General features: G+C 48.1%; 1 protein-coding gene and 1 long non-coding RNA gene across 3 annotated transcripts in view; one reads left to right on the top strand and one right to left on the bottom strand.

The window, feature by feature from the left end:
- The first annotated feature begins 4,129 nt into the window (after window positions 1-4,129).
- The window catches only part of Lrp4 (LDL receptor related protein 4), a 58,842-nt gene continuing 35,549 nt past the window's right edge, over window positions 4,130-27,422 (top strand). The window contains exons 1-12 of one of the 2 annotated variants that reach the window (XM_070032426.1): window positions 4,130-4,279; window positions 19,938-20,084; window positions 22,241-22,357; window positions 22,608-22,721; window positions 22,994-23,110; window positions 23,987-24,115; window positions 24,332-24,451; window positions 25,061-25,186; window positions 25,707-25,832; window positions 26,025-26,159; window positions 26,539-26,664; window positions 27,155-27,385. In XM_070032426.1, the coding sequence (XP_069888527.1) occupies window positions 4,216-4,279; window positions 19,938-20,084; window positions 22,241-22,357; window positions 22,608-22,721; window positions 22,994-23,110; window positions 23,987-24,115; window positions 24,332-24,451; window positions 25,061-25,186; window positions 25,707-25,832; window positions 26,025-26,159; window positions 26,539-26,664; window positions 27,155-27,385 (1,552 nt within the window). In that variant the 5' untranslated portion in view covers window positions 4,130-4,215. The remainder of the gene's footprint in view (window positions 4,280-19,937; window positions 20,085-22,240; window positions 22,358-22,607; window positions 22,722-22,993; window positions 23,111-23,986; window positions 24,116-24,331; window positions 24,452-25,060; window positions 25,187-25,706; window positions 25,833-26,024; window positions 26,160-26,538; window positions 26,665-27,154; window positions 27,386-27,422) is intronic. The other variant, XM_070032427.1, reaches the window with a different exon arrangement.
- The window catches only part of LOC138833928 (uncharacterized), a 49,576-nt gene continuing 47,290 nt past the window's right edge, over window positions 25,137-27,422 (bottom strand). The window contains exon 3 of the long non-coding RNA XR_011373973.1: window positions 25,137-25,219. This is a non-coding gene — a long non-coding RNA (uncharacterized lncRNA). The remainder of the gene's footprint in view (window positions 25,220-27,422) is intronic.

Raw genomic sequence — 27,422 nt, forward strand, 5'->3', positions numbered from 1 at the left:
TTTTTTTTTTGCTGGTCATGGAGCTTGAACTCTGGGCCTGGGCACTGTTCTGAGCTCTTCAGCTCAAGGCTAGCACTTTACCACTTGAGCCATAGCACCCACTTCCAGCTTTTTCTGTGTATGTGGTACTTAGGAATCGAACCCAGGGCCTCATGCATGCAAGGCAAGCACTCTACCACTGAGCCACCTTCCCAGCCCCCCCCCCCCTAGGATTATTCTTATAATGTCTATGTGCACTTACAGTTTCCTGCAAACATCACATTGCAAGTGCCAGGGTTTCAATGTATCTGTTCACACTGCCTCCACAGTGCTTGGGACAGAATGCTCTTAGTGAATAGTTACTGCATGGATAAATACTACAGCTCGATACAGGACTCCCTTAGAACCTTTAGCTTTGTCTTTCTTGTTTATCCTTGTCAAATTTTAAGAACTCCTCTCTTACTTTTGCATTACTTTCAACGAGAAAGTAAGTTGAAGCTAGGCACCAGTAGCTCACTCCTGTAATCCTAGTTATTTGATTGAAGTTCAAATCTAGCCAGGATCACAGTTCAAAGCTAGCCAGAGCAGAAAAGTCTAGAAGACTCTTTTTTCTATGTGTATGTGTGTCAGGGCTGTCCCTAAGCTTCTTTTACTCAAGGCTAGCACTCCACCAGATGAGCCAATGTGCTACTTCCAGCTTTTTCTAGGTAGTTTTTTTGAGATAAGAATCTCACAGACTTCACTAATCAGGCTGGCTTCAACCAAGGTACTTAGAGCTCAGCCTCCTGAGTAGCATGAGCCACCAGGGTCTGGCTTCATCTGTGAGACTCTTATGTTCAATTAATCACCAAAAAGTTAGAAATGGAGTTGTGGCTCAAGTGGTAGATCATCAGTCTTGAGTATAAAAATGAAAAGACAGTACCCAGGCCCTGAATTAAAGCACTAGTACCAGTATCAGCGCGTGCGCGCACACAAACACACACAGAGTCAACAGAGATGAGTCTTTGCAGTCTGTTTTTAATATGTTAAAATAGTTTCTCAATTTCAGCATGATTAATGTGACAGATAGGTTCTTTGTTGTGTGGGGTTGGGATTCTTGCTACAGGATATTTAGCAGAATCCTTGGCCTCTACCCACTAGATGCCAACAGAATCCACTCTCAAAAATGTCTCCAGGTGACTACTCCATGCCTGCAAAGTTACTACTGACTGAAGCCCACTGTTTCAAAGTAGTTGTCCTTTCAGAAGAATCACACTTAGAAATTCAGGTTGTTGGGTGATACCTTTGTTACAGAAGAATTCTACCAACTCAATCTCATCAAAACCAAGGCCCTTTCTATCTTGTTTCTGTAGCACTCTCTGAGTTTGCTTTGAAAAGGCTATTAGTGATGGTCTGATTCAGAGCAATCTTCTGATCCCAGAAATTCAGCTCTGTGGACCGTCCTAGAAGGATGAAGGGAAGGGGTGGTGTTTCTGAGGAAACCAATGTCTCTGAGACCCCTCGAGAATTGGCAGTCCCCTACAACTTTTCTAGAGACATGTCCCAGAGGACAATAAAAGGGAGACAAACAACCCATTCTGGCATGCTTTTCAGGATCTCTCACTCCAAACAAGAAAGTCTGAGAGGCCTGGTAAAAATAAATATGGCTTAGTCTTCCTGGCATAAGAACAGTTTCTAACAGCCAAGATTTAACTCACCCTAGGGGGTGACCCAGGCAGGGACTATGCATGAAAGTTAGTTTCTACCCATTGATATTCCCAGTGACTCAGCAAGGGATGGCACTGCGCACCAGAACTGTGCTGAAGCATGGAGAAGGACTCAGGATGCACATAGAAAATGCGGTCTCGCTGGCTGAGCCAGACACAGACAGCTTCCCCCTTCTTCTACAATCCCAGAAAAACAACACAAATCATGTCTCTGGAAAAGAACCTGTCCTTTGCATACAGAGTGGAAACTTTATAATTTTTAATCCCTTGACAGTGAAAGTATGAAGAAAGCCTGTCCTGGAATTTTTAAAAAATAATTATGCTTTTTGTTGTTGTTGCTGGTTGTGGGGCTTGAAGTCAAGGCCTGGACACTGTCCCTGAGCTCTTTTTGCTAGGCTAGTGCTCTACCACTTTGAGCCACAGTGCCACTTCTGGTTTCCTGGTGATATATTGGAGCTAAGTTTCATAGACTGCCTGCCCTGGCTGGCTTTGCACCACAATCCTCAGATCTCAGCCTCCTGAGAAGCTAGAATTACAAATGTGAGACACCAGCACCTGGCTGTACTCTTTATACTACATGTCCCTAGTTTTCATTTAGAACAGAATATGATCTTCAGAATCACAAGGACTTTCTTAACAGGATTAAAAGCAAGTCTTTATAAGCAACAGATACCCAACCCTGACACCAACTGCATTGGAAAGGAGAAGGGGAACTGCAGAATCAGCCCCTACTTTTCATGTTTTTCTCCTTAGATTTTAGGGTTAAGAGACTAATGTAGGCCAGACATATGTGGACTGGGTTTCCAATGCACTTAAGATCACATAAACCTGATCTGGCTCTACTGCCCCCTTCAGTCAGCAAGAAGAACTTCAACCCAGAAAATGCCTCTGTATTAGTTACCATGGTGATGCTTTTTCAACCACATTGCATCTGGGTGAAAATTTCAGGCAAAACAGCATGGAGAAGTACTAAGAAAGAGTTCACATCACATTTTTCAGTTGTTATAGCTGTCTCAAAGTACAGTTCATGTTAACTTTGGTCAAAGATGGTAATTTGAAGTGAAAGCCTTAAAAACAAGCAAGGATGAAATGTCAACCTAACCATTTAGAGAAACAGTCTAATAGCCACTTTGCTTTATACCAAATTGCCTTCCCCTCAGCTAACTTGGGGCACATGGGTCTTCCTGGCTCTATAACTAGTGAAAGGAAAGAGATTGAACAGAATCCATAGATGACCCAAAGCCAGAAAATCTTGGCATATCAACGTGGAGGAGAAAGTAATATCCCAGACCCTAAGAAAATTGGCGACTTGAGAAAAAGTAACAAAACAAGATTCAACCTAGAAAAGTGGAAGGTGGTTAAAGTATCACTATCCTGAGTTGAGGAGGGTAGGCTACCACAAAGCTAAGACTAGCGTGGTGTTTGCAATTTTATGTAGTGTCCCCAATTTTAAATATTGCTAGAGGGCCCTGCGGACGGAAACTGGAAGGAGGCTGAGCCAGGTCTTGGGGGAGTGCAACTTCAAATATTGGCTAATTTCCTTACCTCCCTCCCTTCCTTGCCCGGATCAGAAAGTCAAGGAAGGTGAAGAGGCTAACAAAGCTGATTTACAAAGACAGGGTGAGGAGGAACTAAGTTTGTCTGGGCCAAATTTGGACGTCTGAGCTTGGGCGACAGGACCCAGACAACCACCTCAGGAAATGAGTAAATGAAAAGGGGAGGTCACGGAATTATTTAGCCCTAGAACAACACTCCCTAGACAAGGGAAGCGGGAGGGGGTTTCAAGAAGAAGAAAAGAAAAAAAAAATCTCTGAGAAGGAATTTTGACAGTGAGAACCCTAGTTAAGATACAGCAAGGCAGGCCCCCTGATGTCCCTTGTTTGATGTCAATAAAGACCCGGAGGATTATGCATTAGCAAGCCTTGCATATTCTAGGACATCAATAAAGTCTGGACTTGGGGCCCGTCGGGGGCCGAGGTCACGTCCTGGCGACTCGGGTCAGCCCCGATGCTCCCCTTGGATTGCTGTTCGTGTGAGCCAGCCTAGAGAGTTGTCGCTAGGACTATTTACTCTGAAAGTGAGGGACACTGGAGTAGTAGTAATGGGGACCGAGGGGGGGGTCTCTCTCCAAGGCTAGGAATGTGGGGGCGGCGTAGGAAGGAGTTGGGCCCTCTCAGGCGCGGGGGGGGGTCCCCAGGATGGGGGGGCGGGGGCGCAGGGCGGGAAGGGGCCGGGCCAGCGCTGGGGGCGGGGCTGCGGCGCGGTGGCGGTGGCGGGGGCTGCGGCGCGGGGGGCGGGGCGGCCGGGCCCGGGACACCCCCCTCTCCCGATCCCCTGGCGGGGCAGCTTGAGCTCTGGCAGCACTGGAGGCAGCGGCGTCCGGAGGGCGACTCGCGGGGCGCACCGGGCGCGGTGGACCCGGGACCGCTTCCCCACCGGGGACCCTCGGCTGACTCCCAGCACCACGCCGTCCCGCGGGAGCCGGCGGGACCCCCGGCCGGCAGGGAGCGCCGGCGGCGGCCGAGGCACCATGAGGCGGCCGTGGGGCGCGCTGCTGCTGCTGCTGCTGCTGGGCGCCCTGCTCTGCGCACACGGTAAGCGGCGTCGCCGCGCCCACCGGCCCACCGGGAAAAGTTTGTCCCTGGGTTCGATCGCTGCGGGATCCGCTTCCCTCGAAACCGGAGGACGCAGGCTGGGGCCTGAGACCCTCCTCGCGCTCTCTGCAAGCCGGGAGTGTGCCGGGGATTGGTGGGGGGGTGGGAGGGGGAGGAGGGACTGGCAGCCCCCCGCCCCAACCCCTCCAGTGCGAAAGAGGACGGTACGGGAGGAATCCACCCGGGCTTCGATCGGGTCCGGGTCCGGTAAGCTCCCAGGGCGCGAACTCGCCCCCTCCCCCCGCTTGCTGCTCTTTAAAGAGCTGGGGGGCTTCTTCCCTTTCAGGTTAAGAGCGAGCCTGAGTCCTTGGTGCAGACGAATGTGTGTAAAGAAAGGGAGGCGGCGAGGATGATCGTGAAGGCAGATATTCTCGGGACTGGGTGGGGGGTGGGGTGGGTCTCGGGTGGATCGCGGGCAGCCCCCCCCCCATTGTCCCGGGGAATCTCTACTCGGGGAACAATTCCTCGGACTCCACCTGGCCCTCACGGAGGGTCTTGGGGCACCGGTGACTCCGCGGCGTCTTGTCCTTAGTGGTGTTTTGGGTTCCCTCTCCTGGCTGCGGCCAATCAGCTTCCTGCCCCCGGATCCTCCCCAGGGGAGGGGTGAGGTGTGTGTTGGAGGGCGGGTGTGTGTGTGGGGGGGGGGGTGGGGGGGTTGGCTGGACCGGGCTGGAAAAGGGGTTTTGGAGGAACTAGGGAAAGAAACTGTAGGAAGGCTCGTGCAGATCAATCCTGGCCAGTGTAAGGGGCCGGAGCGGGAGGGGGGAGGGGGAGGAGGACGGGCATTGCTGAACTTCGGAAGGCAGCCGGGGGGGGGGGGGGGGCGCGGTGGGGCTCTGAGCCCGGAGGCCCGCGGGCAGGAGCCGGGCGGATGGCAGCAGGGTTGATGCTTCATCTGCTCCTTATTAATAACGTGTTCGGTGCCCAGACACAACTGTTGTGTGTGCTGAAAGCTCCAGAGGGTCCGATTTTCTCCGCAGTCGTGATCGTAGGTTGCGCCCCAGTTGACATTAGCAGCTGCCTCCCTTAAATCTGCGTGCCCCCCCTAAGATCAAGTTGGTCTTTGAACCCCACTCATTCGCACCCACCGCTTTTCCACGTGTGTGTGTGCGCGCGCGCGTGTGTGTGGTGGGAGGAAATCTCTCCATCTCGCAGCGCGGATGGGGTGGTGGTGGTGGTGGGGTTCAGAATGGAGGTGGGGGTCTTTAACCTAGAGGAGCTCGTGTGAAAACTGCAGATTTCGGAACTTGCCTGGCAAGATGTGGTGGTGCCGTCTGGGCACTTTTTTTTCGCCCCCTAAGTAAGATTTGTTTTAGCTCCCGAATCCAAAACCGTGTTCTCTTGTCTGTTCTTTATCCGTAGGTCCTCCTCTCCCTCTCCCCATGGCTTTTTCCAAGTAGTAGCCTCTCCGTTCCCTGCTCCCCCCTCCCACCCCCCTCCCCGACTCTCCTAGGTTATTTGTGGCCTCTTCGGCGTGTTGGGACAGCGGCCCTACTGGGGTAGGAATGTTGCTGTTCTTCCCACCACATGGGCCCCTTAAAGGGACAGCTATGCTTTTTTTGGGGGGGGGTGTTCTCCTCCCCCTCCCCTTTCTTTCAGGCTGTAAGGGAAGGGGATGGAACTTTCCTCTTGGCCCCCTGGAGGAAGTTTTGAAAAAGATCAAGGGAAATGGCAAAGCATTGGGGAAAGGAAAGGGGGGAAAAATGCTAAAACGGATACCAACAAAGCCAGAGTGGAGATTGTCGCCTTCTGCCCTGGGGAAGGGGGAGCTGGAAGGTTCCGGGCTGAGCCTTAGCCAAGAGAATTTTTACTGCTCCAGAGCTGTCAAAACTGCATACGTTACATCCATATAGACTCAGGATGGAGAAGGGGGGAGGCCAGGAGAATGGGGATAGAGAATTGTGGATTTTTAATGCTTCACAGAAAAAAGATGGAAGGGGGTACTTGGTGACTCCTCCAAGTTCTTTTATGCATGGAAAAAATTAAATATAAGAAATTAATACATTTGGAAATTTTCTGTGCACACAGGGTAAGCAGAGGCAGGGAGATTTGCACTTTGCTTGGCTTGATTGCTGAGCTATCCTTGGAGACATGGAAAGGACAGATTCACGGTGTGACTGAGCAGTTGCAGAACCTGGAATCTACACCAAAAATACTACCATGAGGATCCCTGACACTAAGTTCCAGGGGTACCGAGAGACCATAGTTCTGTACTTGTAGTTATGAATTACTTAGACAGACTTGACTTCGTCTAGGAGTGAATTCAAGACACTAAAGTTTAAGGTGTTTATTTGGGTTTTGCTAGTCCTTAGGGCTTTTTCTATAGCTTCTAAGTTTCATTCCAGCCAATATAACACTCCACCCTTAAAAGATTTGGGAAGGAAACTTAATAGCCATGATTACTTTCATCCTGAGGTTTATGGATATTTGAAGAATGGAAACTGTTGTCCTGGAGGTTTCTTCCAGGTAAGTGGGGGGGGGATGGAATTTCTACTCAGGAACCTTGACAAAGATTAAAAAAAAAAAAGCAAGAAAAAGATGTCTGTGAGGATGAGTGCCGAAGGGTTGAGCTGAAACTGGTCTCCTTTCCCTCTGGCTGTTTTGATGGTTGTCCTGGTATTTGCATGACCTTGTCCCTGATCTCTTGCACTTGTGAAGGATGCTTGGCTCGCCACTGATTTTGGATTTCCTCTTCTGTCCCCTGTTGGATATCAGATAACATCTTTGGGACTGGCACACGGTATTAAGAATGACAGGTGCAAGGGAATCAAGTCTGGCTATCTCTGACCGAGAGCACATTGGACATGTTCATTATATGGCCCAGTAAAGAACATGGGGTAACATAAGACAGAGTGTTTTATAGCACTTTCCTCCCTTTTTCAACTGCTTCAACTTTAGTTTTGATCGTGAAGAAGGGAGATGGGGGGAAAACTGAATACTGGGGAATTCTTGAATGAGAACTGAAAATTCAGGGACTACTTAAGAAGTAGAGTGTCCTTTATTTGATTGGACATATCTCCTGTTTAGAGTTGTATGTTCTCTGTCAGCTAGGTCTGTTAGCCTGGTCTAGGCCACTAACCCTTTACATTCTGTGACTCATTATAGCCACATTTGGTCACAGTCTCCTGGGCATGGGGCATCTGAGTCTCAGACTGTGTCCTGTTTGCCCTCTCATCTTCAACAGCAGAAGCCTTTTCCCCCATTCTCAGTCTGGTGGGATTCAATGTCCCAAGGAAGACTGGTTGGCTGGCAGAGCCTGAGTTTTACCCTATAAATAGCTTTGGTGATGGCCTATGCTTGCTGTCCTCCATCCAGCTTAGAGCTGGCAGGATCAGGCTTTCTCTCCCAGTACTCTCATGAGCATTCCCAAAGCTGGGCTCTGCACCCGTGCAGTTGTTCATTCATTCAGCAAGCACACATTTGTTAAACACCAATCATTACTGACACAGCTTAGTAATGAAATGCAGGCAGACCTGGGTTTGAATCTTGGCATTGGGCGCTTCTTGGTGACCCAGCATAAAACACCAAATCTCACCAGACTTCAAGGGTCCTTATCTGGAAATTATTATGTGGGTCAGGGGAGGGGAATCATAATAAATCTCTACCTCTGAAGGCTGTGAAAAACAAAAAGAGATAATAGTTATGTTTAAACTATTTAGCACAGAGCCTGACAATTAACCATATTCTTACTATAGCTCAGTTGACACTTAACCGCTCATTAGCCATGTTGCATAAATGGATCATAACTGCTCTTGCCTTGGGACTATGGGAAACCTGATAAACAAATAATTACAATGTGCTAAAATGAAGGCTTAGGTTTTTTGTTTTGTTTTAATGCTGGGACTTGAACTCTGGGCTTCATGCTCTTTCTTGGCTTTCTTGCTTACAACTGGTAAGCCTACAACTGGTGCTCTAGCACTTGAGTCATGTGTCTAATCCTGCTTTTATTTTGTCGGTGTGGGTCTTGAACTCTGGGCCTGGGTGTTGTCCCTCAGCTCTTCAGCTCAAGGAAAGTGCTCTACCACTTGAGCCACAGTGCCACTTCCGGCTTTCTGGTTGTTTATTGGAGATGAGAGTTTCATAGGCATTCCTGCCCAGCCTGGCTTTGAACTGTGATCCTTAGATCTCAGCCTCCTGAGTAGCTAGGATTACAGATGTGAGCCATTGGCACTTGGCCCAGTCCTGCTTTTTGCTAGCTGTTTTTGAGCCTTATGGAGGATTTTTCTTCCCAGGCAAGCTTCCAGCTGTGGTTGGTTGTTAGCTCTCAGCTCCCTGAGTAGCTGATTAGGGGCAAGTAGTGAGGATTACAGGCCTGATTACAGTTGGATGAGGCTTGGTTCTTCATTCATTTCAGTCTGTGTCTTTGTTTTTTTTTTTTTTTCTCTCTCTTTTTTTTTTTTTTGCTTATGTGGTGCTGAGGAATTGAACCCAGGGCCTCAAGCATGCAAGGCAAGTGCTCTACCTCTGAGCCACCTTCCCAGCCCTTGTTTTGTTTTTTGCTTATCTGTTTGAAATATCTTGCTCTTCCCCACCCCAAACCTCATGAAACCTAAGCACAGCTGCCTGTCCACATTTTCTAGCAGTTTTCCTTTTCCTTCCCTCCCTCCCTCCCTCCCTCCTTCCCTCCCTCCCTCTCTCCCTTTTTCTTTCTCTCTCTCTCTCTCTCTTTCTTTCTTTCTTTCTTTCTTTCTCTCTCTCTCTCTCTCTCTTTCTTTCTTTCTTTCTTTCTTCATTCATTCATTCGTTCGTTCGTTTTTGCTATAATATGACTCCAGGAAGACTTTGCCAGAGTTCTCCTGAGAAAAGTCTGGGAGATGGAATGGAGCTTTCTTCTGCCACTTGACTGGTCTGATGCTCTGCAATCTCTCACCCTAAGACTGCTGTGACCCTGAGGTGAGAGATGCTAGCTGATGTCTGTTGTAGCTGGGACAGTTTAGAATTCCAAACTCTCCCTCCCACTGACCTGAGCAGGGAGTCAGGCCCCATAAGGTAGTAATTGCCTCAATTTGGGGGCTGGGCTGTTTGCAGCCTTCTCCCTTCACAACTACTGTCTTCAATCAGGAGTCCTGTCAGAGTATAGGAATAATTGATGCAGGACTTTAGCTCCAGACTCACCCTAGCCTTCCCCCCCCCTCCAGCTTCTCCACCCCAAAGTTTGACCCCTGTTGTCTCTTTGTTTCTTCTTTTTAAGTTGGTGCCAGTGATGTGATGTTTCTGGGAGCTGGGGAAAGTTGACCGTAACCCAGAGCAGCCGTTCAAAAGGAGCTGATTCTCTAGCTTTCTGGACATCCCTTGAGTCTATTTTCCATCCTGTGTTCTTGATTTAGACCCATCGGAGCAGACTCCATTCTTTCAGTGCACATAGGCATTCTTGTTCATGCTCAGATGAGTGGCTTGTCAGCATTCTCTGATGCCCAGCTTCCCTATGCATAATGGGACTTTCAGAGTCTCCCCCGCCCCCCCATCATTCAGGTGAGAGGGAGTAAGGAGGGGCCCTGCCAGAGACCCAGCTGGGAAAAGCCTGGCTGAGACTTGCTTACAAGCCCTGACTTGGCCTGGGGGAGCTCCCCTTCACCTCTGGGCTGAGCCCAGGATCTGAGCTGTGAGCCAAGCCGGAAACAAAAGACGGGGAGCAAACCTCCCATCTGGCTGAGAGGCAGGGACACAAAGGTGCTGCTGCATAATTTATCACCGGAGTTTTTTCTGGAGTCTGGAAGCTCCAGGCTCCAGTCAGTAGCATTTTTGTGGGTGTAGGGGAGAGGGACCCTCCCCTTGTCTAGCCTGGGGAGAGCCAGGAAGGTAAGAGAGTAGACTGTTGTGAGAGACACCTGATTAGCATGTAACAAAAAAAAAATCTGAGTAGTTTGTAGGTATCTCTAAACTCAGCAGGGGTGGGAGTTGGGGGTTGTGTCCTGTGTTCCCTCCTGTGGCCCTAGCCTGAGTGCTCTACCGCCACCATTTAGTGGACATGGAGGAGGGCAAGAGACAGTTTCTCTGTTGGGTTGAGCATAGTTTTCTGTTACTCTTTTCCTTCTCTTTCTTTTCTTTTTCTTTTTCTGTCAGTCATGGGGTTGGAACTCAGGACCTGGGTGCTGTCCCCCAGCTCTTTTGTTCAAGGCTAGCCCTTTACCATTTTGAGCCACAGCTCCACTTCCAGTTTTCTGGTAGTTAATTGGAAATAAGAGTCTCATGGGTTTTCCTACCCCAGCTGGCTTTGAACTGTCATCCTCAAATCTCAGCCTCCTGAGTAGGCTTACAAGCATGAGCCACTGGTACCTGGCTCTTTCTTTTTCCATCTTTTTTGTACCAATATACTGGGGCTTGAACTTAGGACTTAGGTGCTGTCCCTTAGATTTTTTTTTCTCAAGGCTCGCACTCTACTACGTGAGCCAGATCTCCTCTTCCAACTTTTTGATGGTTAAGTGGAGATAAGCGTCTCATGGACTTTTCTGCTCCAGCTGGCTTTGAACCATGATTCTTAGCCTCTTGAGTATCTAAGCACCACCCAGCTGACTACAGCCTTCTTACAAAACCAAATAGTGGTGGCAGATCTGTCAAATAAAGAGGGTCTCCCTCCTCTTTCCACCTTCCCCAGACCATTTAAGCAAGAAATTTCTAACTGCAGGCTTAGAGAATGCAGTAAAAGAGAGAGGCTCTAAAAGAGAGGGGCTCTAACATGTTAAAATGTGTCTCCCTCAAATGAGAATTTCTGTTCTTCTAGGAGTAATCTTCTCTGGTGACCTTTTTCATTTTTCCCTCCACAATCTGAGACATAGAGTCTAAAAGATACCAATGAACTTTGGGGGCGGTTAGCTTTTTTTTTTTTTTTTTTTTTGGTTGTGGGGCCTGAACTCTGGGCCTGGGCGCTGTCCCTCAGCTCTTCAGCTCAAGGCTAGCACTCTACCACTTTGAGCCACAGCACCACTTCCAGGTTTTTCTACTTATGTGGTGCTGAGGAATCGAACCCAGGGCCTCATGCATACAAGGCAAGCCATCTACCACTGAGCCACCTTCCCAGCCTATTTTTTTTAAATGAGTTTTACTGTATTTGGCACTATAAAAAACATTTAGTGTATACACATTTACTCTTTACAACATTCTCTGATTTTAGTGGACCCTCTGATAAGGGACATATCAGACATGTGATTTCTGGTCCCACCTGCTCTTGTTTATTTGTTTAAAATAGGTCTCACTATGTAGTTCATGCTGGCCTAGAACTTCATGTGCATGTAGTCCAGGTTGGCTTCAAATTTGAGATCCTACTTTTCTTCTGATATGCCTCTTGGAATAACAGGCTTGTGCCACTAAGCCTGGCTCTCTTTCCATTTTTATACAGAGAAAGCCTTTCTTTTTTCTTTCTTCCTTCCTTCCTTTCTTTCTTTCTTTCTTTTTTTCTTTCAGGAGCAGGCAGTGCTAGCCTGTTTCATTGGGTTGCTGAGAGGTTTAAATGAAATAATGTGTCAAGTTCATAGTAAACAGATGCTATTATTCGTGTTGTTGTTAACTTTACTGTCTGATTTCATCCTATTTCTTGACCCAACACTGCAGCTATGATACAAGGATGTTCCTATACAAGTCCTCAGAATTATCCTAGAAAGGTAGATCTCACAAGGGTTTGGGTATGGCTTGCTCTGACAAGGGCTGCTCAAAATTGCTGCTTTCCTCTTCTCTGCATCTCAAAACAAGGTCCACCCGGTAACATGTGGCTGCAGGGAGCAACAAACCACATTTGCTGGGAATTTTTTTAAAAAGTGCTTAAAAAGTAATTTCCATATGTATTGGGATACCCTAAGAAGATGACTGAAAATGGAAAGGAGTTAGATTTTTCTAGCCTACAGAGGTGGATTGGGAGGTTCCCATATTAGGCTCTGGGCTCAAATGATGGTATAGTACTCAGTGGCAAACTGCCTCAGTTTCCCATCTATAAGACAGGAATGTAGCAATACTGGCCACTAGAAATAAGAGGGATAAAAAGGACCATGAATGACCAGGTGCTGGTGGCTCATGCCTGTAATCTTAGCTGCTCAGAAGGCTGAGGATTGTGGTTCAAAGCCAGTCTGGACAGGGAAGTCCCATAAGGGCCTTTTTTTTTTTTTTTTTTTTGGTCAGTTGTGGAGCTTGAACTCTGGGCCTGGGTGCTGTCCCTGAGCTCTTCAGCTCTAGACTAGCACGCTACCATTTGAGCCACTTCTGGTTTTCTGGTGATTAATTGGAGATAAGAGTCTCACAAACTTTCCTGCCTGGGCTGGCTTTGAACTATGATCCTCAAATCTCAGCCTCCTAAGTAGCTAGGATTACAGGTGTGAGCCAACAGCGCCTGGCCCGTGAGACTTATCTCCAATTAAAACCTGGAAGTGGAGCTGTGGCTCAGAGTGGTAGAGCACTAGCCTTGAGGTAAAAGGGCTCAGGGTCAGCACCTTGAGTTCAAGCCCCACAACTAACAATTTAAAAAAAATTGTGGGACAGAAATAATTTGAATTGTGATATGTCAATTTCATGGCTGGAGTGTACAGTAAGGAGAAGGGAATAAACTTTGCCTAGATACAGCTGGGAAGGTACCTGGAAAACACTTAAGTTCTCTTGAGTGCTGGTTAGTTAAAACATGTCTGTATTTTGTGTCCGTCCTCCTTCATCTCCAGCTCTTAACAAGACTAACAAACCTGTATCCATCATCTAATACATGCCAAGCATTGAACATACACTGTGAATATCACACAATTCCAACTGCCAAGAAGCTAACAGTACAGAGCAGGGGCTTCCAACTCAGCCTGGGCCTTGGGTGTACAGGTGTCAGGAAAGAGTTTACTTTCTAGCCGCACCTCCCCCTTTTTTTTGTACTGCTACTGATGTTTCACAAAATGGCTGTTTGGATCTCGCCAGGCTCGGGGTATCTTTTAAATGATGCTCACTATCACATTCCCATGTGATCACACATTTCGGTTTTGTTGGTGTTATCCTGCTTCATGGATGTCCCCTTCAATGAGAGAAATGTTTCTGACAGGACTGCTCAAGAAGCTGAAATCACCAGGCGCCGGTGGCTCACGCCTGTAATACTAGTTACTCAGAGGGCTGAGATCTGAGGGTTGTGTTTCAAAGCCAGCCAGGGCAGGAAAGTCTGTGAAACTCTTATCTTCAATTAACCGCCAGAAAACCGGAAGTAGTGCTATGGCTCAAGCAGTAGAGCGCTAGCCTTGAGAAGAGCTCAGGGACAACACTCCAGCCTAGAGCTCAAGATCCAGAACTGACGCGCGCACACACACACACACACACACACACACACACACACACACACACACAGAGGTTTGGAGGTGTAGCCCAGTGGTTGAGTACTTACCTGGCATGGGTGAGGCCCTGGGTTCAAATCCCACCATTGAGAGGAGGGAATATATGGTATGTATAGAAATGTCATAATGATCCTATCTCCAATACAACTGATATGTGCTAATTATGCTATTGAAGATCCTTTTGAAAAAATGACAGAAGTGGAAGCGTAGCTCAACTGGTAAAAGAGCCAGCCTTGAATAAAAAATGTCAAGTGAAGGGGGAAGCCCCAATACTAGCACAAAAAGAAAAAGAAGACAGACTTTATTCATGTGAGTACTGATGCTGACTTCTCCCTTTCCCATTGTAATCCCAATGTCTTCTTCACTCAACATGCTCAGGGCACTTTTGTTGTTGTTGTTGTTCCTGGGGCTTGGGTGCTGTCCCTCAGCTTCTTTCACTTTAAGGCCACAGCACCACTTCTAGCTTGTTTGATCTGTTTATTGGAGATAGGAGTCTCACGGAGTTTCCTGCTCAGGCTGGCTTTGAACTGTGAGCCTCAGATCTCAGCCTCCTGAGTAGCTAGGATTACAAGCCTGAGCCCCCAGCGTCCAGCTTCAGGGCACTTCTTAAGCCGTCTCTGATTCAGCTCTAGAAAACTGCTCTGTAACTGGGTCTCACATCCATTGTGTGTCTTCATGTTGTCAGGTGTAAGCCACCTTCAGCTAAGCATTCCTGGGGGTGGCAGAGCACATTGCCAGTAGACACTTGAGTGTGCATTCATGTGACCTGCCAAGTATATTGGAAGTCTGGCTTCTGAAATCACACTGAGAAGAATGCTGGTCTAAGAGTCAGAATGAGGTTTCCTTTCTAGTTCTCCTGTGTGCCTCACACTTGACTGATCATGGTCAAAGCTGGGGACATTACCTATTTCAGTTGGCACCACAGGAACTGCTCAGTTATTGTCATGATTAAAGGAGACTGCAAGTGCATATGCCAAAGTAGCTTGCCAACTGTAAAAGAGGAACTGTGACATGTAATATATTTGTTGTCAAAATCCTTGTTTCTTCCTGGAACAATGGAACTTGGTTCAAAAGCTTCAAAGGGGGTAGGACTCCAGACTTCCCTGGCTTTACTACTTCACCTCAGGGCAAAGGAAATTGGTCTTTACCTTAGCTGGAACCTGAAAGAGAAGTCACTGTTTTGAGACTCATAAATTCACGGCAGATTTGCTAATGGAGATGCCTTAAGGGAGAGAGACCTACAAGCTGATATTACTCTCCCTTCCTTTCCCTCTCCTTTTCTCTCTCCCTCTCCCACTCCCCACTCCTCTTAATCTTGGGGTTTTAGAGATTCTTACAATGGCAACCTCATTTATTGGGAAGGAAGCAGTATACCTACCCTGCTGAAAATAAGTACTAGTCCCAACCCTTAGTTCCTGAGTGACTTAGTTCCTTAGTTCCTCACTTAAGCTTTAACTTTCTCATTGTTCTGTATTTACGGTGATGATTATAGTAACAGCTACCTTTTGAGGCTGTGGAGAGCATTCATTCATTGATGTATCATATGAAAAGCACTTAGAGAAGTACTTGGAGGCCACCTGCTAGGTACTCAGTAGTTGATAGTTGTATTATGCTGAAACTTTTGTTGTGCTAGCCCTGTGCTACTAAGCTTGAGTTACTTCCCCAAATCCTTTGGTGGTACCGCTGTCCCATTTTTATATTATGGACAAACAGACTGAGGCTTTCTTGCTCAAAATTGTAGAATTAGTTAATGCCAAGATTTAAATCTTAGTCCCTCAGCGTCCCGAATCTGTGCCATCTCTTGACTATTGTATAATTGGGTTGTCTGTCTTATACATCAGATGAACATTTTTTTCCCTTTCCTTCTTTTGAAAGAAAGTACTGAGAGATTACTAACATGACTGGAATGAAGGAGATGAGATGTTAAGTAGTAAGATTCTGGATAACCTCTCAAGAAGGTTCTAAGATTATTAACATGTACTATAGCCCAATGTTAATGACTTGTATTAGGTAAAAAGGCTTACTCTTCAAGCTTCTAGGGGTCAGGGGAGCCGGTCTGTGGGGTTAGGTAGTTTTCCAGGGTAGAAGCACAGCCAACTATTCTAATTCCACACTTTCTTACAATGAACACTGCAGTTTTGCCACCCGCAGTCATTTGTTTCCTCTCTTCATTTACCATTCTGTTACTTTAAAAGGGCTAAAAGCTGCCAAGATTGAAATGAAAAGGCAAAATTCTACCTCTGAGGGTCCCCAGAGGGGCAGCAGTTGTCCAGAAAAGCTGGCCTCTTGGAGTATAAAGTGTCCACTTCCTGTTTGAATGCTTGAGTCAAGAGTTTGCCTGGCTGCTGGCTGCCTGACCTTCATTCACTGCAGCGTTGACTTCAGATGTTTCTCTGACATGCAGGAAGTGGTGATTTTCCAGCCACCTGCAACTAACTTGATGCCTACCCGGTGAAATGCTTTGTTCCTGAAGTCTACACCAGGAAATCAGGACTTCTGTTATCACTCAGCAGAGGCGGGGGTGGGGTCCTGGAACACAGGGGCTGTTCTCTGCCTTCTTTTGCTTAGCTGCAGGATACTGTTGATCTGGTTCTTCCCATCCTGGTACTCAGATTCCCCCAAATTCAGCCTTTTGGAAAAGGTTAGTTCCCACACCCTCATTCTCTATTCATTAAGCATCTTCAGTGTGTCATGGCACGAGGTTGGGTTCTAGTATCTTTATATTCCAGTTCAATACTTTATTATTTTATTTTTTGGTGCCAAGGCCTGGGTACTGTCCATGAGCTCTTTTTTTTTTGGGGGGGGGTCCAGTCATGGGGCCTGAACTCTGGGCCTGGGCATTGTCCCTCAGCTCTTCAGCTCAAGGCTAGCTCTCTACCACTTGAGCCACAGCGCCACTTCCGGCTTTTTTCTTTTTGCTTATGTGGTGCTGAGGAATCGAACCCAGGGCCTCATGCATGCAAGGCAAGCGCTCTACCACTGAGCCACCTTCCCAGCCCTCCATGAGCTCTTTTTGCTTCAAGGCTAGCACTGTACCTCTTGAACCACAGCTCCACTTAGGGCTTTTTGTGGTTAATTGGAAACAAGAGCCTAATAAGCTTTCCTATTCTGGCTGGCTTTGAACCATGATCCTCAGATCCTAGCCTCTTGCCTAGCTAGGATTACAGGCATGAGCCACCAGCTCCTAGTAGTGCTTTACTTTTTAAATAAATAAATAAATGAGGAAGCTAGGCTTAAGGAGCTACATGGCTTGTGTGAAGTTATGCAGCTAGAACTAGATTTCTCTGATCCATATCCAGTGCTTTCTTCCCACCTGTTTTCTCTCTTTTCCTCCCTTCTCTCTGTCTTAGTTTTTTGTGTGTGTGTGTGTGTGTGTGTGTGTGTGTGTGTGTGTGTGTGTGTGTGTGTGTGTTTTGCTGGTCATGGGGCCTGAACTCTGGGCCTGGGCGCTGTCCCTCAGCTCTTCAGCTCAAGGCTAGCGCTCAAGCCAGATTGACACTGCTGGCTTTTTCTGCTTATGTGGTGCTGAGGAATCAAACCCAGGGCTTCATGCATGCAAGGCAAGTACTCTATCACTGAGCCACCTTCCCAGCCCCTTGTTTTTGTTTTTGTTTTGGTGCTGGCACCCTGGGCCTCCCTCTCTTGCTGGCTTTTTGGTTCATGCTGGAGCTCTACTTGAGCAACACTTACACTTCCAGCTTTTTGCTGGTTAGAGATAAGTCTCTCTTAGATCCTCAGATCTAAGTCTCCTGAGTAGTCGGCATTATAGATGTGAGCTACCCACACCATCTCCAAATTGCCTTTTTCTTTTCTTCTTTTTTTTTTTTTTGTGCCAGTACTGGGCCTTCAACTCAGGGCCTGGGTGCTGTCCAAGTATCTTTGCTCAAGGTTAATGCTCTAACACTTTGAGCCACAACTCCACTTCTGGTTTGTCTAGTGATTAATTGGAGATAAGAGTCCCACTTTCTGCTCTAGCTGGCTTTAAATCACGAGCCTTAGATTTCATCCTCTTGAGTAGCTTGGATTACAAGTATGAGACTGGGGCTGGGAAGGTGGCTCAGTGGTAGAGCGCTTGCCTTGCATGCCTGAGGCCCTGGGTTCGATTCCTCAGCACCACATAAGAAAAAAGCCAGAAGTGGCGCTGTGGCTCAAGTGGTAGAGCTAGCCTTGAGCTGAAGAGCTGAGGGACAGCGCCCAGGCCCAGAGTTCAAGCCCTATGACCGGACCTAAAAAAAAAAACAAAACAAGTATGAGACTGGCTCTAAGTTGCCTTTTATCTGAAATTTCCCTCAGACACATCTTCACTCCCTGCTGTGTGTGGCTAAATGTTTCTCAGCTCTCTTGACATTTCCAGCCAGCTAATTGAGGGGATAAAGGTGGAGAAGGAGAGGCTGTCCTATGCACTGTAGAATGTCTAGCAGCATCCCTGACTTCTACCCATTAGTTGCCAGCAGCACTACCACTCATGACAACCAGAATGCCACTAGACACTGCTGACTACTGCTAAAAGGCAAAATCATCCCCAGCTGAGACCAACTGATTTAGCCTTACCCTTTTTCTCAGCCTCCATAGCAAGAGGGTCTGTGTATTATGGATACTCATGGCATAAACTGCTTTGCTGTTGAATCTGGCATAGGTCCCTAAAGGGGCGAGCTGAGCCAGGGTTCCTCAGGCTCTTGTCATCCAGGGTCTGAGAGACACTCTCAACCCTTTTCAGAGTTCCAGAAACAGTCTAGAAAGGAAGGGAGCTGGCATAGCTGGGTCTTTGGTGCCACTTCTAAGGAAGAAGTCTTTGGCCTGCACTTGCAGAGACAGGAGCAATGGGCTTGCATTTTTGCGAGGCCTTCCTGTGAGGTGTGCAGAGGTGCTGTACCTCCCAAATGGAAATCTTGCAACTTTTTTAGGGCACTGAGTATGGAGGAGGGGAAGGCCATAGCTTAAGTGAGAATTCAATGGAATTCCATGGTCCCTTACCCCAGATATTGTTGCCTATCATCCATCCATCCATCCATCCATCCATCCATCCATCCATCCATCCTTCCATCCATCAATCACTGGTCAAGAAGCTCTGCCTTATGCTCATCACACTTACCCTTAGAGGTGTGGGCTTCCCTCCTTGCATTCATTCTGATGGAAAGCAAGGATGAATGGTTAAGGGGAGAGCTGGGCCAGGTAACAGGAAAGGAAGAAGGGTGGCAATTTAGAACTAACTCCTTTCCTGGTGCAGCCCAGCCTGAGGGTAGGGCTCAGCTGAGGGGACAAGAAAGCTAGGGGGAGAGATGAGCCTTGAGCCTGGCCCTCTCTTTCCCCCAGCTGCAGCAGCCCAGCGGGTTAGATGAATGGGAGAGTGACCCTGGCAGAACCCTTTGTTCCAGCTGAGGCTGGAGCTGGGGCACTGAGCCATTCACACGCTATCCACAGGGCATCCTGCTGGGCACGCTGGGGAGGGGGCACAGCAGCCGGTCATGGGACTTGGCCAGGCAGATAGCTTGATGCTCAATAGGGAAGCCCAGCTGCGCGCTGCTGAAGCTGGGGGAGGGGCTGTCTGCCAGCCTTCCTCTAAGCTGTGTCCTGTCCCACAGGAAGGCCCTGGCTGGGCCCAGTTATTCTGCCTTGAGGTGTCCCAGTCGCTTCCAGCTTGTAACCCCCATGTAGATTCCTTAACCCTAAGAGGCTTCAGCATTTTTTTTTCTTTGTCGGTCATGGATCTTGAACACAAGGCATGGGTGCTGTCCCTGAGCTTTTCTGCTCAAGGCTAGCACTCTACCACTTTGAGCCCCAGCTCTACTTCCAGTTTTCTAATGGTCCCAATTGGAGATAAGAGTCTCAAGGACTTTCCTGCCTGGTCTGGCTTCACACCACAATCCTCAGATCTCAACCTCCTGAGTAGCTAGGATTACAGGTGTGAGTCACCAGCACCCAGCTGGCCACAGCATTTTAATCCACTATTTCTTGTCTTCCCTGGATAGGTAAAGATAAGAGACAGGAGCATCCACATCTTAACCTAGTTTTGGAGAGAAACATAGGGAGACCTGTCAGCATCTCCCCTCTGTCTCCCCCTCTGCCATCATTTTTCTCCAAGCCTGTGTAAAAAATTCTGTCACGATGTGGGTACCCGGACTGCCTGTGAGCAAAAACTGAGGGTATCTTTTAGACTATTTCTACCTAGGAGGCAGTGAGAAGGCATCATCACATTCTTGCAGGGTCACGTGGCTCCCTGGGTGACAGTGTTGTTTGCAACAGCTCCTTGCCCTGGTATGGGCTTTGGTTGAGTGGGAGTTGACTACTCATTGGTTCCTTTTTCCTCTGCCCAGGCCTAGCCAGCAGCCCTGAGTGTGCTTGTGGTCGGAGCCATTTCACTTGTGCAGTGAGTGCCCTTGGCGAGTGTACCTGCATCCCTGCCCAGTGGCAATGTGATGGAGATAATGACTGTGGGGACCACAGTGATGAAGATGGATGTAGTAAGTACTATGGCAGCCATGGTGGGAGGTGATAGAAGAGGGACATAGGATTGGGGTCAACACAAGGCTGATGGAGTGTTCTATACATACACTAGACTCAGAGAGTTGTACTCTTTCAAGGATGACAGGTATTGATAAAGACATGGTTTCTCCCAGTATGTGTGCCTCAAACCATCTGTATCTCTCTCTGTCTCTGTATGTCTCGATCAGTCATAGGGCTTGAACTCTGGACCTGGGCACTGTCTCTTAGCTCTTCAGCACAAGGCTAGTGCTCTATCACTTGAGCCATAGCACCACTTCCAGTTTTCTGGGGGTTAATTGGAGATAAGAGTCTCATGGACTTCCCTGCCTGGGCTGGCTTTGAACTGCAATCCTCAGATCTCAGCCTCCTGAGTAGCTAGGATTATAAGCGTGAGTCACTGGTGCCCAGCTCCACCTATATTTCCATTAGATGGGTCATGCTATATGTCCAATAAGACAAACTTTGAACCAGTATGGAAGAAAATACCCTGAAAACCATAGAGTAGTCTCCTTTAAAGATCTCTGTTTATATGAAAATGTTTACATATATGTATTGACATTTTGTGCATCTTGAAACTCATATATAATACTTAGATGGAATTATTTTCATGTTTCTTATATTGATATGTATAATCACAGATTTGTTTTTTCTTTTTCTTTTAAAATTTTTTGTTTGGTGTTGGTCCTGGGGCTTGAACTTAGGGGCTGGGCAGTATTCTTTAGCATTTTTTGCTCAACAACTTAATAATAACAATAAAATATTATATATATATATATATATATTTAAACAAAAACTAGAAGCAGAGCTATGACTCAAGTGGCAGAGACTAACTTTGAGCAAAAAAGCCCAAGGACTACTAGTGCCTAGGTCCTGAGTTCAGGCCATCACCACGAAAGAAACAAACAAAACCCAAAACTTAAATTTCCCTCTTCCCTAGTGTAATAAGATGTGAGGATGGGCCAGACTGTCTTGTCTTGAATAATATATCATTCCTATGCCATTGCCTGAGTTTAGGGCTACAGTCTCTGACCTGAAGTATCTTCACCTGATGATGATAATTAGTCTAATGAGAAAGAAGCCACAACCTAGACTTGATTAACCCTAACTGGTTCAGCTAATTGTGATAATGATAAATGCTTCACTTACATGTAGCACTTTCATACGCATTATCTCAAAAGACCTCTATGAGTGGAGTATAATTACCCACATTGTATAGTCAAAGAGACTATCACTCAGAGGAGGTAAATGACTTGCTCAGTGTGATGAGTAATGAGCTCTAGAACTGGAAATTGAGCCCAGATGTGTCAATCATCATTGAATAAAAGGAAAGAAAAAAAAAAGACACTTCTTTCTCTTGCCCATGTTTTTCTTATTGCTTTCTTTGTGACGTGGAATTCTCTGAGTTGGTATTCCATTGCCCTGTGGATCCCTGGCATGATTCCCTTCTACTACTTGTTTCTAGCTATAGTTTTCTTTTTCTTTGTATTCTGTTTTTCACTCCTTTTTTCCTTCATTTTTTGGCAATTCTGGGGTTTAAACTTATATACTTCCTCAGCTGGCACTCTACTACTTGTGCCACACCTCCAGCTCTACTTTTGCGGGTTATTTTTCAGATAGGGTCTCACTTTCCCACCCAGGTGAGCACTTTTGCCCGGTCTGCCTACTTTAGGCTTTCCATTGCTAGGATCACAGGTGCATACCACCATGTCCAGCTTCCCTTCATTTAAATGGACTTTTGTGTTTGGTTCTATCTGGACTGGCCTGGAATTTTGATCTTCTCGGTCTCAGGAACCCACATAGCTTGGGATGACACACACACGTGCTACCGTGCCCAGCTATGGATTGAGAAGGGGGTCTTGTGAACTTTTCTGCCCAGCAACTGGCCTCAAACCATGATCCTCCCAATCTCAGCCTCTCAAGTGATAGAGAAGAGCCACCAGTGCCCAGCTTAGCTGTAGTTTCTGCTTATCACCTCCATCTGCTGGAGGCAGGCATAGGAGTCCATGAGGAAGGCCTACAAGACAGATGGGGGCAGGTTGGTTGAGGGTTTGGGAACTGGCATACAAGGAAAGAATTTCTGGCTCACTGTAGCTTGTCTGACAGATTCACTTTTCCCTTCTTCTCTTGGGCTCAGTGCTGCCCACATGTTCCCCTCTGGATTTTCACTGTGACAATGGCAAGTGCATCCGCCGCTCCTGGGTGTGCGATGGGGACAACGACTGTGAAGATGACTCCGATGAGCAGGACTGTCGTGAGTGTTGGCAGGGCCCAGACAGACACCCTCACTCAAGCTTTGTTGGTGATTTCCCATCAGAATGTGATACTCTGAACCTGTGTAGATTTTTAGATATTGTCCTATCCTTTTACCTCCTCTCTTGGTCAGTTAAGCCAATCCCCTGCAGAGTCCTAGAGAGCAACTTGACTGCTCAGGAAGACTTTGTGTGGGGCTTGTAGGCACTGGGCCCTCTGCCTACCACAGCCTGTCTGCTCTGTGTCCACAGCCCCCCGAGAGTGTGAGGAGGATGAGTTCCCCTGCCAGAATGGCTACTGTATCCGCAGCTTGTGGCACTGTGACGGCGACAATGACTGTGGGGACAACAGCGATGAGCAGTGTGGTGAGTGGTACCCGAGGGGGAGGAAGGTAGGAGCCTGGTGTGGGGCTGGCCCCTGGAAGGAGACAGCAGCCATTGTCCAACACTGCCCAGTCTTGAACTGGCCCCAGGGGATCTGGAACATCTGGAGGAAGACTAGAGGGCAGAACAGTCCAGGCCCACCAAGAATTCTCTGGTCCCAAGGGCCCAAGAGACTGGGAGTCAGGGAAGATGGTTAAGAGGGGTTTCCATGGGGCTCTCTCAATATAGTTGGTTGTCTCATTGCACCCTTCTAGACATGCGCAAGTGCTCAGACAAAGAATTCCGCTGCCGTGATGGGAGCTGCATTGCTGAACACTGGTACTGTGATGGTGACACGGACTGCAAAGATGGCTCAGATGAGGAAAGCTGTCGTGAGTGTCCCCAGATCTTCGTCTGCTGGATTGAGGGGAGGATGGTGGGCTCCATCTCCTCAGATAAGGACTAGGCTGAGGAGTGAGTCTTCACTGCTGAAAACTGCAGAAGCATGGCCTAAACACAGTTGTTGGAAGTATGGCACCAGTGGCTCAGGCCTGTAATCCTAGCCACTCATGAGGCTGAGATCTGAGGATCAAGGTTCAAAGCCAACGGGGGCAGGAAACTCACTGAGCCTCTTATGTACAATTAACTATCCCCTCCACCCCCCCCCCCCACCACCAAATGCTAAAAGTAGAGCTGTAGCTCAAGTGGTAGAGACTGCTGGCCTTGAACAAAAAAACTCAGGGACAGCACCCAGACCTTGAGATCAAGCTCTAGGACTGAAACAAACAAACAAAAAAAGAGCTGGGCGCTGGTGGCTCACGCCTGTAATCCTAGCTACTCAGGAGGCTGAGATCTGAGGATGGCGGTTCAAAGCCAGCCCGGGCAGGAGAGACCGTGAGACTCCTATCTCCAATAAACCACCAGAAAACCGGAAGTGGCGCTGTAGCTCAAGTGGTAGAGCGCTCGCCTTGAGCTGAAGAGCTGAAGGACAGCGCCCAGGCCCAGAGTTCAAGCCCCACGACCGACAAAAAAAAAAAACAAAAAAAAAAAAAAACCAAAAAACAAAAAAAGAGGCTGCTGGGCTGAACCAGGGTGGGAACTGGAGCCCCAGGTGGGGAGGGTTGATTATCTACCTGTGATTGATCAGAGGTTGTGCCACATGAATCCCATTTACAACTCTCTCAAGGAAGCCACTGGCCTGAAGGTTTGGGGCCCTTAGAGGAGTCAGGCCTGAGTGTTGGCCTTCCCTGCCTCTGCCTCCCTTCCAGCCTCTGCAGTGCCTGCTCCCCCCTGCAACCTGGAGGAGTTCCAGTGTGCCTATGGCCGCTGTATCCTTGACATCTACCACTGTGATGGTGATGATGACTGTGGAGACTGGTCGGACGAGTCTGACTGCTGTGAGTGCTCTGGCCAGCTGGGAGGAGGGGCAGTCAGGCTGGCAAGGCACAGGTGCCAACTGGGGCAGGCACTGGAGGGGGGGAGTTTCAGGAGTCCTAGTCTCTCTTAGGAAGAGCTGGGGGTAGGGGTGGTGAAGGAGTGGGGGCGGGAGCTAGATCTTTCTGGGGCTCTCTGTGCACAGACTGGCGAGAGACAGAAGACTTTTGTTTCCTCAGCCTCCCACCAGCCCTGCCGCTCTGGGGAGTTCATGTGTGACAGTGGCCTGTGCATCAATGCAGGCTGGCGCTGTGATGGAGATGCAGACTGTGATGACCAGTCTGATGAGCGCAACTGCAGTAAGTAGGGGAATAGCATGAAAGGCAGGAAGTAAAGGTACAGACTACAGGGAGGAGCTATGGAGCCAAATAGGCCACTATCAATAACCTTGAAGATCTATTGGATAAAACTCCAGGCATAGTGTGTGTAGGTTGTATTCTGCTCAAAGGGATACCAGTTGCATAACATCATTTTTTTTTAAGTTACTTTTATTTTTTAACATGGTACTGAGGAATCAAACCCAGGGCCTCATGCATACTAGGCAAGCCACATTCCTAGCCCCCAGTAGATCTTACATTTATATACACAGCCTGGCAGTTTTCCAATAGGTGACAGGAAAAGGTCTTGAGAAAAGGCTACCTTTTTTTCTGGCTCACACAAAGATGCCAGGTAGATCAGCTGACACTGGTGTCAAAAAGAATGATCTAAGGGCTGGAGATTTATTTCAAGTGGAAGACTGCCTGCCTAGCAGGCACAAAAGCCCTGAATTCAAACCCTATTACGGCAAAAACAAAAAGAAGAAAAGAAGAATGACCTGGGTACTGATCCGAAGTCTGGCTTTGAGTGGCAGGGTGGAGTTTCAGCCTGAAGTGGGGCTAACTTTTTCATTCGGCCTTTGCTTTGCCCAGCCACCTCAATGTGCACAGCTGAACAGTTCCGCTGTCAGTCAGGCCGCTGTGTCCGCCTGTCCTGGCGCTGTGATGGGGAGGATGACTGTGCAGACAACAGCGATGAAGAGAACTGCGAGAACACAGGTGGCGTTTCCCAGGGTGTCCCAGAATACTCGCCTATAAGGGAGACGAGGAAAAAGAGGGAATCACTGCTATTTTCTCAATTAGATGGAAGTGATATTTCATTACTATCTTTCCCATGGCCTGAATAATTTCTGCCCTACCCAAGCCCCAGGGTTAAATCCAGGTGCATCATTGACCTGCATCCTTACAGTCTAGAACACAGGGCCGGTCAGGGCTGTGAGAATCAGTGGCTGCTCTCGCTGGCATACTGAGGAAGAAGTATCCTCATGCCACGTGGTACTTGGCATGTTGGCATACCTTTTAAATTCCCTCTTAATCCCTCATGCACTGTGGTGTAAAGGGAAGAAAATGAGCAGACATTTGGCCATTCTTGTCTGAGATGTTTCCTGCCTTACATACTCCCAACCCTCCCACCTTTTGTCTCATCTGTTTCCAGCTCACCGTAGAAAATGACAGGTTCCCCTTTCTTGTGGACCCAAGCTTTGCCCTGTGGTGACTTGACTTTCCTTTCTCTTTCTAGGAAGCCCCCAGTGTGCCTCTGACCAATTCCTGTGTTGGAACGGGCGTTGCATTGGGCAGAGGAAGCTGTGCAACGGGCTCAATGACTGTGGTGACAACAGTGACGAAAGCCCACACCAGAACTGCCGTGAGTGTCCCCAGTGGTCAGATCTGGCCCATGATTTGTGGCTGAGCCCCACCCATTCGGTTCAAAGGGAATTCTTCCCAGGGACTCTTGCAACTTTGGGAGCTGTTCTTCGTGGTCCAGGTGAAATGCCAAGTTGGCATGTCTGGGGGTGGATTCTGGGCTTAACTCCCAAATCTGGTTTGGCTGGCATAGGGCCTCGGACGGGTGAAGAAAACTGTAGTGTTAACAACGGCGGCTGTGCCCAGAAGTGCCAGATGGTTCGGGGAGCAGTGCAGTGTACCTGCCACACGGGCTACCGACTCACTGAGGATGGGCGCACATGCCAAGGTGAGCTGGGGCCTACTTTGGAGCAGGATGCTAGGCAGGGACAACACCGAGACAGCTGGGTCTCCAGACATCTGATGCCCGTGACCTCGTTTTAGTAGTGCAATAACTCTTAGAAGGATCATTCCTCCCATTTGACAGATAGGAGGAACTGAAGCTCTGAGAGGTTAAGTAACTTGCCAGAGGTCACACAGCTAAAGAGTAGCAAAGGTGGGATTCTAGACTATGTCGACGACTGCCGAGCCCTCAAGCAATTATTACATAACCTCTCCACTAAGTCCTGGCTGAGGATGCAGCCAGGAAGGCAGCTAGTTAGACTGGGAGTTAGGTGTGAGGGGAAGATGACTAGAAGAGACCTCCTGACTCTACCTGATGTTTGCAGATGTGAACGAATGTGCTGAGGAGGGGTACTGCAGCCAGGGCTGCACCAACAGTGAAGGAGCCTTCCAGTGTTGGTGTGAAACAGGCTATGAGTTACGACCTGACCGGCGCAGCTGTAAAGCTCTAGGTAAGGGATGTTGGCACTTGGCTGTGTGGGCCAACGACTGAGTAGAAGAACGCCATGTGCTTTAGAGCTCAGGGATTTGTTGAGAGAGAAACAGAATGTCTAACATAGTAAAACAAATAGTTTTTCTTGTCCCTAAGTAAAGGTACTGTTTGAAAAAGGGAGAAAGGAGAGGAGGAATGGACTATATTAGGAGGTGGATTTTTGGTCAAGTATACTATGTGCAGGTATAGAAATATCACCATGAAATCCCTTCATACTACAAATAGATACTCATTCAAAACTATAATGATTAAAAAGAAAAAGAAGCAAAAATTATCCTGGGGTGGAGTAGACAAGATTTCCACTCTTCTGGTGGGAATGGCTGGCAGCGTGGGGCATGCCCAGGTGGTGAAGGAGCCCTAACTATCAGCTGAAGATCTAGGGGGGCATGCTGATGGGAATCTGGCAGCTCTGCAGCTCAATGGGGTCACATTTCTATGCCTTATCCTAGGGCCTGAACCTGTGCTTCTGTTTGCCAATCGAATCGACATCCGGCAGGTGCTACCGCACCGCTCTGAGTACACCCTGCTGCTGAACAACCTGGAGAATGCCATTGCCCTGGACTTCCACCACCGGCGCGAGCTGGTCTTCTGGTCTGATGTCACCCTGGACCGCATCCTCCGTGCCAACCTCAATGGCAGCAATGTGGAGGAGGTTGTGTCTACTGGACTAGAGAGCCCAGGTAGGGAACGAGGTGCTGTGGTGATGATCAGGGCCAC

The sequence above is a fragment of the Dipodomys merriami genome, unplaced genomic scaffold (genome assembly GCF_024711535.1).
Source record: "Dipodomys merriami isolate MVZ:Mamm:240054 unplaced genomic scaffold, mDipMer1.0.p SCAF_21, whole genome shotgun sequence".
NCBI classification, from domain to species: domain Eukaryota; kingdom Metazoa; phylum Chordata; class Mammalia; order Rodentia; family Heteromyidae; genus Dipodomys; species Dipodomys merriami.